General features: G+C 36.4%; 1 protein-coding gene across 2 annotated transcripts in view; it reads left to right on the forward strand.

Moving 5' to 3' along the window:
* The window catches only part of npas1 (neuronal PAS domain protein 1), a 50,785-nt gene that overhangs the window by 11,067 nt on the left and 22,598 nt on the right, over positions 1-17,120 (forward strand). For both annotated transcript variants that reach the window (XM_067365471.1, XM_067365472.1), the window contains exon 3: positions 2,471-2,709. In XM_067365471.1, the coding sequence (XP_067221572.1) occupies positions 2,471-2,709 (239 nt within the window). The remainder of the gene's footprint in view (positions 1-2,470; positions 2,710-17,120) is intronic.

A 17,120-nucleotide genomic window follows, 5' to 3' on the forward strand; every position in this document is an offset into this window, starting at 1 on the left:
AAGAATACTGCTGAAATGCTGTAAACCTCTGCCCACAAAAATGGTGAAAATTATGCAAATATGTAAATCAAGTGAACTCGGAGCACATGCAGAGATGGACTTTGCTGAATTTACTGTGCCAGGAAGCTCTCAGATGATAAATAAACCAGATCACGTTTATTTGCATGCCGCGCTTCGCTTTGAAACACGCAATGTAACAGACTTAATTTACATGGGGTATAATTTTTATTAGTTTTCATCAACTCTCAAACCCTCTGGCATTCCCTTGCACACATGTAAAGATCATAAACCATTGTTAAAAAGCTGAATCAAAGAAGTTTGCTGATTTACACACTCTGTCTCTTAAAACACAACACAGTCCTGTCTAAACAAATAAATTAGTCCCTTTACAATTTGAGGAACTGACTCTTTTGTGTGTGCTTTTTGGCAGTTCCTTTTCATTCTGTGGGTTCCCCTCTTCACACACACACACACATTTTTCCGCGCCGTCCCTCCCTCCCGTGCTGATACTGCCCTGCATCTGCAGGATGAATGAGAATCAATGTCACAGACACAGAAAGAGAGCGAGCGAGGCGCGTTCGGCTCAGTCTTTCAGTGCAGTCACAAATTGTAGAGTCGCCGTGACAACATAATTCCTCCACTCAGGCCCCATTGAGAGCAAAGTCGATATCCAATCAGAGCGACAGCTACCTGGGCCTGCCTCCGCGACAGCCCCTCCCTCCATTGATCCCTCAATCAAGACTGGGGCTCACCACCCAGGAGGGAGCCTGGGAAAGAGATGCAGCGATTGGATTTGGGCTAGACGCTTCTGATGTAAGATCAGGCATCCCACCGGCTACAGTGAACCTGATCATAGGTCAGCCATCACACTCTGAGATGCCTGGAGAAAGTGTGGAGTACAGCTGATGGAATCAGGAAAAATCCAGAGTGACAGTCTGTCTCCAGTGACTGTCTTGCTGGAAATTACATCACAAAACCTTAATAAAGTCAACATGAAATGGAAAAATTCACCCTCTCTGTGTTCTAAATGCATGATAGTAATCAAAATGATCTTCCGGTGAAACAACAGACATCTCTATGGTAACATATGCTGGACTAATCCAATCATTTAGTCCACTTAAACTCCACCCGTTTATTACAATCGAGTGCAAGCGTAGGCACCTATTGTATCCGTTGATGTTGTTGTTGTTGTTGTTCCAATAGATCTGCTTGCGGGACAGTTATGAAATTTGGCACACTGATAGAGGTCAGTCCCAACATTAAAGGGTTAGTTCACCCAAAAATGAAAGCAATGTTAATGTCATGACGTTAAGCTGTAAGACCTTCGTTAATCTTCGGAACACAAATTAGGATATTTTTGTTGAAATCCGATGGCTCTGTGAAGCCTGCATTGGGAGCAATGACATTTCCTCTCTCAAGATCCATTAATGTACTAAAACATATTTAAATCAGTTCATGTGAGTACAGTGGTTGAATATTAATATCATAAAGCGACGAGAATATTTTTGGTGCGCCAAAAAAAGAAAATAACGACTTATTTAGTGTTGGCCGATTTCAAAACACTGCTTCAGGAAGCTTCGGAGCATAATGAATCAGTGTATCGAATCATGATTCGGATCGCGTGTCAAACCGCCAAACTGCTGAAATCACGTGACTTTGACGCTCCGAACCGCTGATTCGACATGCTGATTCATAACGTTACGAAGCTTCCTGAAGCAGTGTTTTGAAATCGGCCATCACTAAATAAGTCGTTTTTTGTTTTTTTGGTGCACTGCCTTGCAGTGTTATCAAACATGCTAGATTTCGTCTTATGGTTATTGTAACGTTGTGATTTAGCATTTAAACAACTTTTGTGAATATCTTCAAAATGTTAGTCTGATCGAGACGAAACCACTGGAAAATCGGAAACATGGGTCGTTGACTACATTCTAATGGCCAAATGTCAAAATTTGATAGTATGTGGCAAAAAAAAATGCAATCAAAGTCAGGTGTGGGTAATATTTTATGTGTTCATACTCTTAAACGAAATTAGATGTTTTCAGAGAAAGAAAAGCGGGGGGCTGCGCCACTTGGTGGTGCTATAATTGAACAAAACATGAAATTGGCTCTAACTACAGTACTACTAGTCTGATTGACTTCAAAATTGACATGCAATTGACTGTCTCATTTGCTATCATATGAGACTGGTCTGCTGCTAGCCTCCTTGTTTGCTTCTATTGTGCTTGGCCCCCTATTTTCAGCTTGAAGCTATATTTATATATTATTATTGTTATTATTATTATAAATATTTATCACTATATTATCTGAGTTTCTTATTTCTGGTTAATGCCTGCAACAATATTGCACCCTTGATGTTATGTGCAATTAACACTAACTTGCCTTCACCACCCTGTACATTATCATTGTATAGTCACTGTCATTCTTTCTCCTCCTCTTCTCTTCCTTTCTGTCCTGTCTTATTTTTGTCCAGCTTGCAGAACTTGAGGAAGGAGAAGTCGCGCAATGCAGCTCGTTCTCGGCGGGGTAAAGAGAACTTTGAGTTCTTCGAGTTGGCGAAGATGCTTCCCCTCCCCGGGGCAATTACCAGCCAGCTGGACAAGGCCTCCATCATCCGCCTCACCATCAGTTACCTGCACATGAGACACTTTGCCAGCCAGGGAGACCCACCCTGGAGCCCTCTACTGGAGGGAGAGAACAACTGCAACAAGGGTAAGCGTGACCATCACACCTACAGAATGTGAATGTTTAGACTGGTTACTTAATATGCCAGAGAAATTAGTATGGACGAATGGGTTAAAGTTAATAAAGTTAACTTATATTTTACATATATTAAAGATATTTTTTTTAACAATTTTTCAATATTGCTTCATAAATTATATTTTCTAATTAATTACAAAATTATAAAACACCTGTTTATGAAGTGATATTGAAAAATGAAAAATAGTTTTCTTTAATTTATGCTAAATTTATTAATTTAAACTAATTAATTTATCATTTTAATCATGTAAGTTTGTATTTTCTTATTATTTATTATTTTTAATTGATATTTTTTTATTTATTTGCAACCTTTTTGCCAAAATTTGGGACTTAATTTTCTTTCTAAATAAAAACATTACATAAAAATGTAAAATTAAATTTCATGTAGCCAAATAGCCAAACCCGATAGCCTACATTTAACATAAATAAAAATAGTTTTGGACATTTTTTCTCAGTATTGCTTCGTAAACTGTGTGAGATTGTGAGATCCTTCACAACATCTCACATATTTTGAGGCAGATTTATATGAGGCTTTCATCGACAGCATCAATCCTGATGTCGTTTTGTATTTGAGGTGCTATTAACAGAGGAGATGACTTCGAGTGAACCACGACAAAACTCAATTCGAACATGACAGTGGCGGCCTGTCGATGAATACAAATGCGTTATTAATTTAAATTATGAATTTAAATGGAATAGGCTATTATTGTCTTATAGGTCGCTCGTGTACGTCGCTTGGGATACTCTCACGTCGAAAATTGCCGGAGAAGCAGAGAGAGCGCTTACACAGGCACACACAGAACGACACGCGCACACACAGAAAAGTAATTGAGATTGCGCCACAAGAGTAATCACTCGCAGTCATGCGGAGTTAAACACGGCTCATCTGAAATAATGCATGTGCTAGTTCACTGCCATCTTATTGCAGCATACAGACAGTATACAGATTGTAGGAGCAAAATCCACTGTCAAAGGCATCATCAGGATACATATTCCTTTCTTATGTCTCTTTTCTGAGGGAGGCTCTGTCATTTGAGTTTAATTTGAGAGCAGGGTCATTTGGCTTCTCAAATACGCTCCGTCATTCATTACATCCTCTGATAGGTTCATCTCAATTGTGAAGTGAACAATAGATCTAACAGCCAATTAGCCGCTGCCTGTGTGTAGGGCTGTGTGGAAGCCGGCGGGGACGAACAAAAGAGCCAAAGCCCTCGCTGAAGCTTGTTAACAAGTGGCCAGACCAAGGAAGTCTATTTCTGAGAGATGGTTCTTTTGTAGCCCGCCTTCGAGCCTCATTATACCTGCCGCATCAAAGCGATTCGGTCCTGTTAAAATACCTGGGTGAATGTCTCTCTTTCTGCTTGCTGTTTTTGTCTGTCGGTCTCTATATTCTGTTTCAAAGCCTAGTGAGCAGCCTTGCTGTCTGCTGTCTACTGTGACTTACTAGGAGCTTTCAACAGTCAATACTCTTTAAAATTATAGTAAATGTGGTTAATTACACTTTTTAAGGGTGATTTCGATTTTTAAATGTATACAACCAATAACTGATATAAAATATATAATCTGATAATATATTAATAGCAGGGTTATCTCATACAAAAAAGATTCAGTCATACTTAAAATATCAAAACAAGCAAATGGGCTAATTAAAGGTGCCCTCGAATGAAAAATTGAATTTATCTTGGCATGGTTGAATAACAAGAGTTCAGTACATGGAAATGACATACAGTGAGTCTCAAACTCCATTGTTTCCTCCTCCTTATATAAATCTCATTTGTTTTAAAGACCTCCGAAGAACAGGCGAATCTCAACATAACACCGACTGTTACGTAACAGTCAGGGTGTACGCCCCAATATTTGCATATGCCAGCCCATGTTCCCAACATTATGAAAGGCATTAGACAAGGGCAGCCAGTAACGTCTGGATCTGCACACAGCCGAATCATCAGACTAGGTAAGCAAGCAAGAACAATAGCGAAAAATGGCAGATGGAGCAATAATAACTGACATGATCAGACTACGTCAGGATCATGACGAACACTTTGTAAAGATCCATTTGAGGGTTATATTAGTTGTGTAAACATTGTTTATGCACTGTTCAAGGCAAGCGCGAGCTCCGTGGGCGTGGAGCAGGAGAATTAAAGGGCCAGTAGCCCTGAATCGGCTCATTTATAATGATGCCCCAAAATAGGCAGTTAAAAAAATGAATTAAAAAAAAAATCTATGGGGTATTTTGAGCTGAAACTTCACAGACAAATTCAGGGGACACCTTAGACTTATATTACATTTTTTAAAAAAAGTTCTAGGGCACCTTTAATATAAATAAGTACACTGCCGTGTAAGAGGAAATTAATACTTTTATTCCGCATGGATGCATTAAATTGATCAAAAGTGACATAAAATAATTTCTTTTTACAAAATATTTCTTTCTTTCAAATAAAAGCTGTTCTTTGAACTTAGTTCATCAAAGAATCTTGAAAAATATGAAGCAGTACAACTGCTTTCAACAATAATAATAATCAGAAATGTTTCTGAGCAACAAATCAGCATATTAAATAAATTACATTTTTAAAATGTATAAAAATATTAGCTTTGCCATTACAGGAATAAATTACATTTTAAAATATGTTTAAAAAATTTAGCTTAAATAGAAAATTATTTTTTTGATTCTGTTCTATATTTAATTAAGTTATTTTAAATTGTAATAATATTTCTCAATATTACCGTTTTTACTGTATTTTTTGTTAATTAAATGCAGCCCTGGTGAGCAGAAGAGACTTCTTTCAAAAAACATTTAAAAAAATCTTACTGACCCCAAACTTGTATAAATTTAAATGTGTTCATTTAAATGAATCACCCAAATGAACCAATTCAATAGATACTCCCTGCTGACAAAATCCAGCATAAACCAGCATCAATTCCATGTTGGTCCAGGCTGGTTTATACTGGTTAGAGCTGGTATAGTGCTCCAGCACTCCTACTTCCCATGCTGGCGACCAGCAAACCAACAACCATCATCCCTTGCTGGTCCCAGCATGCAAAACATACCTTACGCTGGTGACCAGCAATGCTGGATTTTTCACCAGGGGTGTTGTTAAAAATATAGCATCGTTTCACCACTGTGTTCTCTACAGACAGCAACTCATGTGACACACAAATAGAGCTCAATCCTCACGAGAAGCACATAGTAAGTTCACAAGAGGTTAGTGTGCTGCCTTAAAGTGCTGTCTAGGTAGGCAGCTTAGTAGTTTTTGAAACAGAGCTAATGTCTCTCACACCCCCACTCAACCAAATGCAAAGTATAACAGGATAGAAAGAAAAACCACACAAAGGGTAGAAGAAATTATCTGTGTGATTTGTAATTATAGAAATTAACTATATAACGAGGAGAGAGTAATTATAAGGGTGCTCTAATTGCTATTATTACTGAAGGGAAACATCTCAGCTACAATTACGTGTGTGGATGTTGTGTGTATTTGTGTAGTAGATAAACATGCCTGTGAGGAAGTGAACAGGGCCAAACTATGATATAGGAGGTGTGTGGTAGTGTGTAGACACAAATGCCACCTGAGAATGGATGAATGCAGACAGCTATGAGAAACCAGAGGATATGATAAAGACGAGTGTCACGTCCTGATTGTCTCACTTGAGAATATTTACAACAGATTGCTGAAGAAAGGCAAACTTTCCTTTTATCATACATTAACCCACAATCAGGAACTAATGTTCTGTTTTAAAAGAAATTAATGTCATTAGAAACCACATGCTGTACATTCAGCTATAGTATAAAGGTTAATTATGAATAATGAAGATTCTGTCATTAATTACTCATCCTCATGTCGTTCCACACCTGTAAGATTTTCCTTCATCTTCGGAACACAAATTAAGGTATTTTTGATGAAATCCGAGAGGTATGTGACTGGTTCATCGACAGCAATATAATCAACGCTTTCAAGGTCCAGAAAGCTACTAAAGACAGCATTAAAACAGTCGACATGACTGCAGAGGTTCAACCTTAATGTTATGAAGCGACAAGAATACTTTTTGTGCGCAAAAACAAAACAAAAATGACGACTTTGTTCAACAATATCTTTTTTTCTGTGTCATTCTCATACATTGTTTACGTCCAGCGCTTCCAGGTTCTACGTCAGAAGGCCGGCTCCTGCGTCAGCATCACAAGCATGCGTTGTGCTGGTCATGTGATCAGCTTTTGCCAATACTGCTTACTGCGTCACTTGCGTAAGATTAATGAAATGGAAGAGAAGAGATTGTTGAATAAAGTCTGTATTTTTGTTTTGTTTTTGCGCACAAAAAGTATTCTCATCACTTCATAAAATTAAGGTTGAACAACTGTGACGGGTTTAACAATGTCTTTAGTACCTTTCTGGACCTGGAAAGTGTTGATTAAATTGCTGTCTATGGACAAGACATATACCTCTCGGATTTAATCAAAAATATCTTAATTTGTGTTCCAAAGATGAACAAAGGTTATACGGGTATGGAGCGACATGAGGGTGAGTAATTAATGACAGAAATTTCATTTTTGGGTGAACTAACCCTTTAATTATTAAATTCCTTTAGACATGCTAGTAACTTTGAAGTTTTTTAAATAAACCTCAATAATAAACTTAATGTACATAGCCATTCAACACTAAAAAGAAAAACAATATCGTAATTTAACCCTCTGGCCTTCTTCGGTCATTTCTGACCGAAAGATTTTATATTTTGAATTGTTAAAAATCGTAGCTTTGTCGGAATGAGATGACACTTGGTGACTTTTGTAGCATTACCAATATGAACACACAAAAAAATCAAGGACATGATTCGGACATGTTAAGGCATCGTAAAAAAAATAGTCACACTTACCTTCTTTTCGGTCAAAAATGACCGACATAGGAAATGAATGGGAAATACGAAAAAATACAACAACTCAGAGAATCTTTTGTTGGTACAAACTACAAATCAGACACTGTGCAGAAACAAAGTGTGCAGCACTGAAGGGGGACACTCTGAAATGCCAAGAGTGCAAAATAGACACAACCACCCCCCACCCCCTCCCCCCACACACATATATATGAACCAGCACGACTATAAGACAGAGCAAGTTTATGCAAATGTGTGAAATAAAAGCAAAAATTCAGCCACAAAGCAGTAAAAAATGAACTGCAAGAAAGGGGTTACACTCTAAAACACCAAGAGTACAAAATAGAAACACCCACTCACTTACACACATTCACAGACAAACACACACACAACACACCATTATACACATACAAATGAACCAGCGTGGCTGTAATAGTATGGTAAAATTGAGCCAAAACTCAAATAAGAGGATGAAATCAGATCAAACACAGATTTTTTAAGCTGTTATAAAACACACCTGTTCATTTTTGTTATTTTTTATTGAATTTTGATGTTACGTGTAACAAAATGGCGCCCTCTATGTTCAGGTTTGACTGTAGTAAAATTAATGCAAAAACCGACGCTTCAAATCAACATAAAAAAAAAAATAAAAATCTAAACCTTGACAAAAAGTAGTCTTTGAGAATGTCTAAGTTTAAATCCATATCCAAAACTTAATAAAAATAAGTGTTTGTGTCCAAAAACCACTAGAGAATTTTATATAGAGCTCTATGGGAATCTAGTGGTTACGACATGGCATTGCATAAGTTTTTCTTTTTTTACTCTCACCAAATGGCACTAATCTACCTTCAAAAAAATTATTTTAAATGCCTTGTCTCTATTTTAACATGGAATACTGCTTTAATTGAAAAATAATTTAAAAATATGTTAAAAAAAAAAATTCTATTATTTTCAATGGGGAAAAATAGTTAATAAAAATTGTATAAATATTGCATAGTATCATAAAATACCCTCAAAATTTTATATAATAATCAAAAAATATTATAGAACAAGAATATATTACATTGGTTTTCCTGAGGAACAAAAAAGTTACTTTCCAAGGCTTCGGTCACTTTTGACCGTAAAGAAGGTAAGTGTGACACCTAAACGAAGAGGGCCAGAGGGTTAAAAATGGCAAAATGCTATTTTATCACATTCAGCGCGGGGTTAAAATGAATTGCGGGTGATTAGTGGATACAACGCAGGTTTCCACACTGAAATAGCCACAGATGTTCAGTGAATGCGTCCAGGTGATGGTATTTTCTGGAATGAGCTGGGCCGGTACGGTCATGATGCATATCTCTCAAACTGCAGTGCAGGAATGTGAGTCCGGGTCCAGCTCCTCTCAAGGCGGATGCTGACGGTGGGTACGAGCGGTTTGAAGCGGGGGAGGGGAGGCTTGTGCACTGGTGGGGGGTGGTATGGCTTTTGTCTGCTTCCCACGTTTCAAAACCAGGACTGAAAAATGAATAGACAGAGGAAAATCAATTGCATGACCTTCACACAGGGCGAGAGTGAAAGAGGGAGGAAGAGAGGGAAAGAGACGGGGAGGGTGAGCCGAGGAGTAATGGAGGGACGATGAGGGACAAGAGGAAAAGTAAAATGGCTGTGACACAAAAAAAGTCATATTTTATCTCTCTTTATGAGATGTGCGTATGGATGTGTTGTGTGTGTGTGTGTGTGTGTGCGTGTGTAGTTGTGTAGGCTCTGCCGGGGAATGACAGTCTTTATGGATAATGGGGTGATTAAACCTTTTATGTCCAACCGTCAGACCTATGGCCCTTAAAAGGATACATGCACATATATTATCCCGCAGTGCATGTGGATCAGCAGATCAAGTACAAAACAAGCGGCTCCAGTTCCAAACTATTTTTGTGCAGTTTGTTATTAGTTAGTGGCATTTGCTAAGTCAAGCATCACTATTACTGTTGCTCCTATTTAGGGTCAACCTTAAGTATTAAACTCTGGTGCATAACTCATCCTTAACCATTTGTTCTGCAGACCTGAATGATAACTCGCATCATGAGGCTTGTTGAAGACAGGTGTACTGTTATATTTATAAGCGACTAAAGGCGACTAGTAAATCGGGCAGAAAAATGACATAGATGTCATCTACAATCAGTCAGTTTCAAAAATAAATACAAAACCTGTCCTAATTGAAAACAAGTTGGCAAAAAGATTGAATCCAATATTTGGTGACAATATAGCATGATGAGAGATTTATAAGCAATTTATTTTGAAGGTAGGTCATTTTTGACTGGGAACACCACAAGTGTTATCTTGCACAAAAGTACTTAAGATAAAAGCATTTCAAAACAAACTTGCTGGCTAAACATTAAAGCACACTAGTGTGCCTTTTTTCATATTTTATTGAATATTGACAAAATTATCCACAGATATTATTTTGAAATCTCTTTTTCACTCAAAAACCTCCCGGGAACACCATGTTACAACACTATAAAAAAATCAAAAGTTGAGAAAACTTAAAAGTTTAAGTCAACAAACTTCAGCAGATTTTTGAGTTTTCTCAACTTGTTGTATTCAGTTTATACAACAAAAAGTTGAGAAAACATGAACATCTCCTACAAAAACAAGTTGAGAAAACTCAAAAATCTGCTGAAGTTTGTTGCCTTAAACTTTTAAGTTTTCTAAAATTTTGATTTTTTACAGTGAAGTAACAAGTGTTACAAGGTGGAAAAAAAAGTCCAAAAATTAGCCCCAAAAAATTGGGAAGTAGTTATACCTTGTGTGAAGTTTTAGTCCAATGCGATAACATTAACATTAACGGGAAATAGAAAACTGGTCAAAATGACTTGAAAACAACACAGGGACTAGAAAAGGAATATCAGAAACCTACAGTATTTATCTTTGCTTTATTGAGTAGAGGAAGACCTTCGACTGTGTCATTCATGAAAAACTATGGACGGCTCTATTGCCAATAGGAATTGAGTGGTGCATCAAAACCCGGAAGACTAATTCACCTCTTGTTCTCTCAAGATTTTCCTGTGAGTTTTTTCAATTTATGAGTAAAATAAAGCCTGTGGTAAACATAACTTGATTATACTTGACGTTTTGTTCTACAATGTGAATTACACACACCCATATCCAAAATGCGAATTTTGAAGCTGTTATTTTTTTATTTAAAAAAAAAACTGTTTCTAATAAGTAACTTGATAAGAACGTTTGAGTTGTGAGTGTGTGCAGTTTATGTTGTAGAAAAAAACCTTCAAGTTATCAAGTTATTTTTAACACAGACCTTATTTTACTCATAAATTAAAAACCCATTATAAAAGCCCATAGGAGAATCTCAAGGGAACCAGAGGAGAATTATTCTTCTGGGTTTTGACATCATCCCTGCACCACTCAATTCTGAAACATGTCGTTCAGCTAATAAAATTTTTTTATGTCAGCCAAGAAGCCGAATGGAATACGGAAACACAAGCTGGTTTTCGGTTCAAAAAGATGTACGATAGGGCTTTAACTTGCCACCATACCTGTTCATTCTCTACACTGAAGCCATATTCCAAAAAGCTACTCTAGAGGAGGATATTGTTGGGATACATGTAGGTGGAAGACTGATAAACAGTCTGAGGTATGCCAACGACACAACACTGCTGACTGAAACTAAGGAAGATATGGACCATCAGCTGAGGAAAGTCAGAGAAGAAAGTCGAAGGATGGGACTAGAACTAAACATGAAGAAGACAAAGATCATGTCAACTGATAACATTGATAAATTTGAGCTTGATGGAGAAGAAATTGAGATTCTTTAGAGTATGAACCTTTTAGGTGCCCTTGTGATTCCACTAGTAGCTACTCAAGAAATATTCCATCGTTTGACATAGAGGTTGACCGATTGATCGTTTTTGCCAATTAATCTGCACCAATAATTGATTGCCAGAACAATCAGTCATCGGCAAAAATCCATACCTGTAGTTTTTTTGCGTTGCGTCCATTGCTGGAGCAGAGAAGGTTAACATTACTAACATTACATTAAGCAGTTAAAACAATGTGACAAAAACACACTCAAGTCTGGTTCAGATGTTTAATGTCACAATTGTTACCATCCATTTGCATTAGTTTATATTTGCTTTTATGCATTCGTTATACAGCCAAGTTTTATATTTAAAGCTAGTGACGTGAGAAGGCAAATTGATATGTTCATGCAGTCGAGAGAAACATCCGAAAACACATCTGATTTCAGTTCTTTTTTTATCATCACTGTAATACATATTTTGGACCAACAAGTCAATCATAAAGGAAAACAAACCAGAAATGCCACTCTAAGCACAAATGATGAAACTGTGTTTGTCGTACTTTGGTCACACAGTTAGATCATTGGAAAAGGATATCACGATTGGGAAGATTGAGGGTTTAAGGTACCAAGAAAGACCACCAAAGAGATCGATACTGTAACGCAGCGGGACTAAGGCAGGGATCCAATTGCAAGCTTTTACTATAAAAGAGCGTGGTCATACAGGCAGGGTCAAACAGGAGCAAACAGGAACAGCAAAGGACAGGCAGAGTCGTGGTCACGGTACAGGCAGAAGTCGAGGCAGGCAGATATCAGTCACAGTCCAGGTAACGACGAACAGTCCAAAGGTAGGCAGCAGAGAATAGTAAACGGGTAACAGACGGGATTGGTAACAGGTAGACAGGCAGGCAGGATAATAGTGCTCGGAATTGCAACACAGGTTAACAAGACGTCACAATGAGTTGGTGAGTGTGTGAGTCTTAAATAGTCCAGATAATGAGCTTCATCTGTATGTGGCAGTTGGTGATTGGTGTGGAATGTGTGCATGTGACTGGCAGGGAGGATTATGGGAATTGGAGTCCAGGAACTGACAGGAATTGTGACATATACCATTGCAACAACTACAGGATGGATGCTGGAGGATCTCATCAGACTAACACAAAACCGAATCCTTTTTGAATCCTTTGAAGTCACCAAGACTCAAATACGAGCTGATGGGACATAACCACAATAAAATAATATAATAATATATTTTAAATAAAATGTAATTAGTTTTGTTCTTAAAATACGATCGGAAAAATAAACTTAATTAATATATACTTTGAAAACAAGTCTTATTATATTTCATAATTTTGTTTTTCAATTCAGTCACACCAGCAAAGATAGGATTGTGGTCTTGCTTTACAGTAAAAATATCTAAGCATGATTAAAACGAGATTTATTTATTTCCTTAAAATTTACTTGTTTTAAAATGAATAAATAATTATATTTTATTTTAAAATCTATATTTTAAATACATTTAGGGAGGTTTATTATTAAAAGAAGAAAAATATATATTTGTATGTTTTTTGATATATTATCTTTCTGTTTTGCTTATCACGTAAACGTGTCATGTTCTAAAGCTGTTTGAATGTTTTTAATGTGAAACAAGACAAAAATGTTGATGCAAAAGCTTTTTATAATTCAATAACGTGGTTCTGAGTTTTGCATTGGCAGGCGCCGATCACATTTTCTTCCGATATTGTAAAAATGCAGCTATTATTGTAACTGTGGAGATTAAATATTATCAGTGTAGATCAGTGCTGTGATGTTCATACATTTTGGGAATTTTAAGGAAGTTCTGAATTGCACACATTTCCTTTTGTCCAGGTCTCGCTCTCTCTGTGACACAGTCTTGTTTTTGACTTTCACACTGTCTTTCTCTTTCTCCTTTCACTTGTTTCTCTTACTCTCCCTCCTGCCAGTGTCTGTCTCTCTCTCCTATTTTCAAGCATTTAAAGCACTGAGGGCTTTTAAGGGACGTTAATTGCACTCAAATTATGTTCGACCGTGCTAGGAGAGAGGTAACAGCTTCGAAAGAGAGGAGAGCGAGAGAGAGAGGGATGGCAGAGTGAAAGGATAATTGCAGCGGAGAGGGACATTGCGACTGGAGCCGCTTTCTCTGCCTCTTTTCGTCTGTCTGAGAGTCATTCCTCCTGTCTCATCCGTGAGGTTAGAGGTGGGGGGAGCGCAGGCCGCTTTACATCCACCGCCATGTAAACAAGTTGCTAGGCGATCGGCCTACGATTCCCATCAGCCAACTGGACTGAGCAAACGAACATGGAATGAAAGGCCAACCTTGCAGTTTCCATAGTAACCTTCGAACTTCGTTAAAAGGTTGTCAGCTTGAAGGAGGGGGAGAAGGAAAAGAGAAAGAAATGAAAGAGTCAAAGTCAGCTGAGTGTGGAGGAGAAGAAAGTGAAATGACTTTAGTTATTTCATTCTTTATTGTGCTTCAACATCCTAAAGACCCTTAAATCTGACCCATGAGTCAAGCTGGATTGAACATGAACCTGTTATTGCTCAGAGGTTTCTCGTTCATTACTCTGTTAGGAGAACATCTCATTCTTTAACTTGCTCTCAAATGTTTCTTTAAAAATTCTATAAGGAAAATAAAAATAGATCTAAATGAGATGGTAGCTGCTGACACAATACAATAAATAGAAGAAAAATTTTATCAAGTAAAATGATTTATTCACTTTTTTTTTTATAAATAAGATTAAACTTCATAAAATCCAGCATACATCCAGTATACACACACATATATAATTGTAATTATGTATATAATTGTAATATTTAAATCTTGTAATATACCTTGTGTGTATATATATTACTAATTATAATTAAAATTTAACATATATAATTTATATATATATATATATATATATATATATATATATATATATATATATATATATATATATATATATATATATATAAAAATCTTGAAATTCATCATCGTATATAATAATATATATATATATATATATATATATATATATATATATAATGTTTAAAAATATATAATATATAAATGTAATAATATATAATAATATATACATACATATATTACGTAAATAAAAACTTTTGTTACATGCAATCAATCACAATTGATTTGACAGCACTAAGATATATATATATAAGCACTAAGATATATATATATATATATATATATATATATATATATATATATATCTTACTATATATATATTTAAAAATTTTATATATATATATATTACAATTTATAATATATATAAATATTAAATCTTGAAATTCATCATATAGATTAATCGCATCCATATATATATATATATATATATATATATATATATATATATATATATATATATATATATATATATATACACTCACACACATATATGTATAAATATATCATTTATATATATATATGTAATAATATAGACATGTAACTTTTTATTGCATGCGATTAATCGATTTGACAGCACTAATATATATATATATATATATATATATATATATATATATATACACATGAAGTATCTAATACTAACATCAAATAGATCTTCTGTACCCCCAGGCTGAGAAACAACACCATCATTCTCACCCTCTGCCCTATTGGGCCCGATTCGACTTCGCATTAGCCTGTGCTGTTGTGGCTGACTTTGGGAAATGAGGGCCGACCATTGTCCATCCATCAGGCAGTATGGCTCCTGTCAGCCCTGCCCTATAGCTGGACTGCATCACTCACAGATCCTGTGGGAAGACCCTCAGTGTTTGGATGAGGGGGGTTGCTAAACTATTCAATCGTCAACACGCATGTGACCCCCAAAGACGAACAAGCAGTGCTCTGTGTACCCACAAGTACTGAGCGGTGATCCCGCTTTCTGCGCCAGACCCCCTTTTCAGGCCTCTGAATGGGACAGACTCATTGATATTCCTGTGAGGGGACCCCATTCTTAAAGTGCCACTGAGTTTTGGGGTGTGTAGTTTGGGTGCAGAGACTTATCTATGTGTACTTGTGTGTTATTGTCAGTGTGTTCTAATGTTAAAGGAATAGTTCACCAAAAAATAAATAAACACAACTGTCATAATTGACTCACATTTATGCCACTCCATAAACTTTTATTTTTTTCTTCAGTGGAGCTCAAAAGGAGCTATTTTGTGAAATGTTCTCGCTGCTCTTTTTCCATGTGAATATGAACGGAGACTAGGTATTCCTAAAAAAAAAAAAGCACCATACAATGTATCATAAAAGTGGTCCATTTGTCTGCACACAAACGCAGTATCCGCTCATTTAAACTGGACATTTTTTAAAACTTCTGCCAGGGTGAAGATTTTTTGAAACTTCAGTTACGGTGCTGTCGTGTAGATGGTGATTGGCCAACATGGCTTTACGCTTAGGGTTATATTACCACCTGTTGGTTTGGCATGCTCTTGACAGCTCTTCATAGGGTGTTTTTGTGTTTTCATGTGGATATTGCATATTAAGGAGTTACAAAAGAGGGAAAGATTATCATATGAATAATAATGACAAAGTCATATAGATAACTGTGTGAAAAAGAAGTGTGCTTAATTGTATTGAATGTGCACTTGTAGTGTACTTCAGGTAGTATATATAGTAGTATTTTTTTTAAAATGTACTTGCAGAAAACTATATTAATGAAATTAAAGACCACTTAAGTGTACTTAAAGAGAGTACACTTTCATGACTGTTTCTTCACACTTACTTTTTAAAAAGTGCACTTTATAATAATGTCAGTACATTTTAAATAATTAAAATGATTTAAAGCACATTTTAAATGGTTGTTTGAATAATATTTTGTTGTGCTTTAAAGAAGCACACCTATTTTGATGTGTTGACTAAAATACTAGAGCACAAGTACTTAAGTAGGTAAACAAGCCTTAAAAGTTCAGCTAATTGCATTTCATATAAATGTAAACTAAAATATATTGTCATTTAATTTGCACTTAACATGCAATTAATTTTTCACACTTAAGTGTATCCTTTTAGTATATTATTTCAGTAGTAAGTACTCTTTCTAAAAGTGTACTGTTTAAGTGTACTTGTTTTTCACAAGGGTTGGCATGAGGGTGAATAAATGGCAGAATTTTCATTTGTAGGTGTACTGTACCTTTAATATCTGTATCTGTTCACATGTCTCGCTAAAGACATTTCCTGAAGGTGTGTATTTTGTCAAGTGAACACTTGTATTGTGGCAGGAGTACCACGGGAGAAAGGTTTATAGAAGTGAGCTAACAGTCTGTCTTCCGTTTAGTAGCAACTCAGACAAACGCTGTCATCCTCTCTCAAAACACTTATTGATTGCCACAAGCATCCCAGCCGCACACACACACACACACACACACACGCAAGCACGTACGTCCTGCTGTGAGTGCAGGGAATTTCAACTGGCTTCCACAGCGGAAGATCAGAGCGAGGCATGTTTGAAATGCACCACGAATGTCATTTGTGTGATTTGTAAATTTGTTTGTTTTGTGATGACAGACGGCCCAGGATGCAGTTGTGTGCTGAGAATGAATTAGCATGTCTCTGTCGGTGTTATCAGCCCAATAAACCGCAGCGGCTCTGACGTTGGTTGTCTTTGATAGTCTCTCTGAAATACCAGTAAAGAACTGGGAGGGTGTATTAACAGCTGCTTAATGCTATTATCAGCTGTTTCCTCCT

Source organism: Chanodichthys erythropterus, chromosome 17, assembly GCF_024489055.1.
Source record: "Chanodichthys erythropterus isolate Z2021 chromosome 17, ASM2448905v1, whole genome shotgun sequence".
NCBI lineage: Eukaryota > Metazoa > Chordata > Actinopteri > Cypriniformes > Xenocyprididae > Chanodichthys > Chanodichthys erythropterus.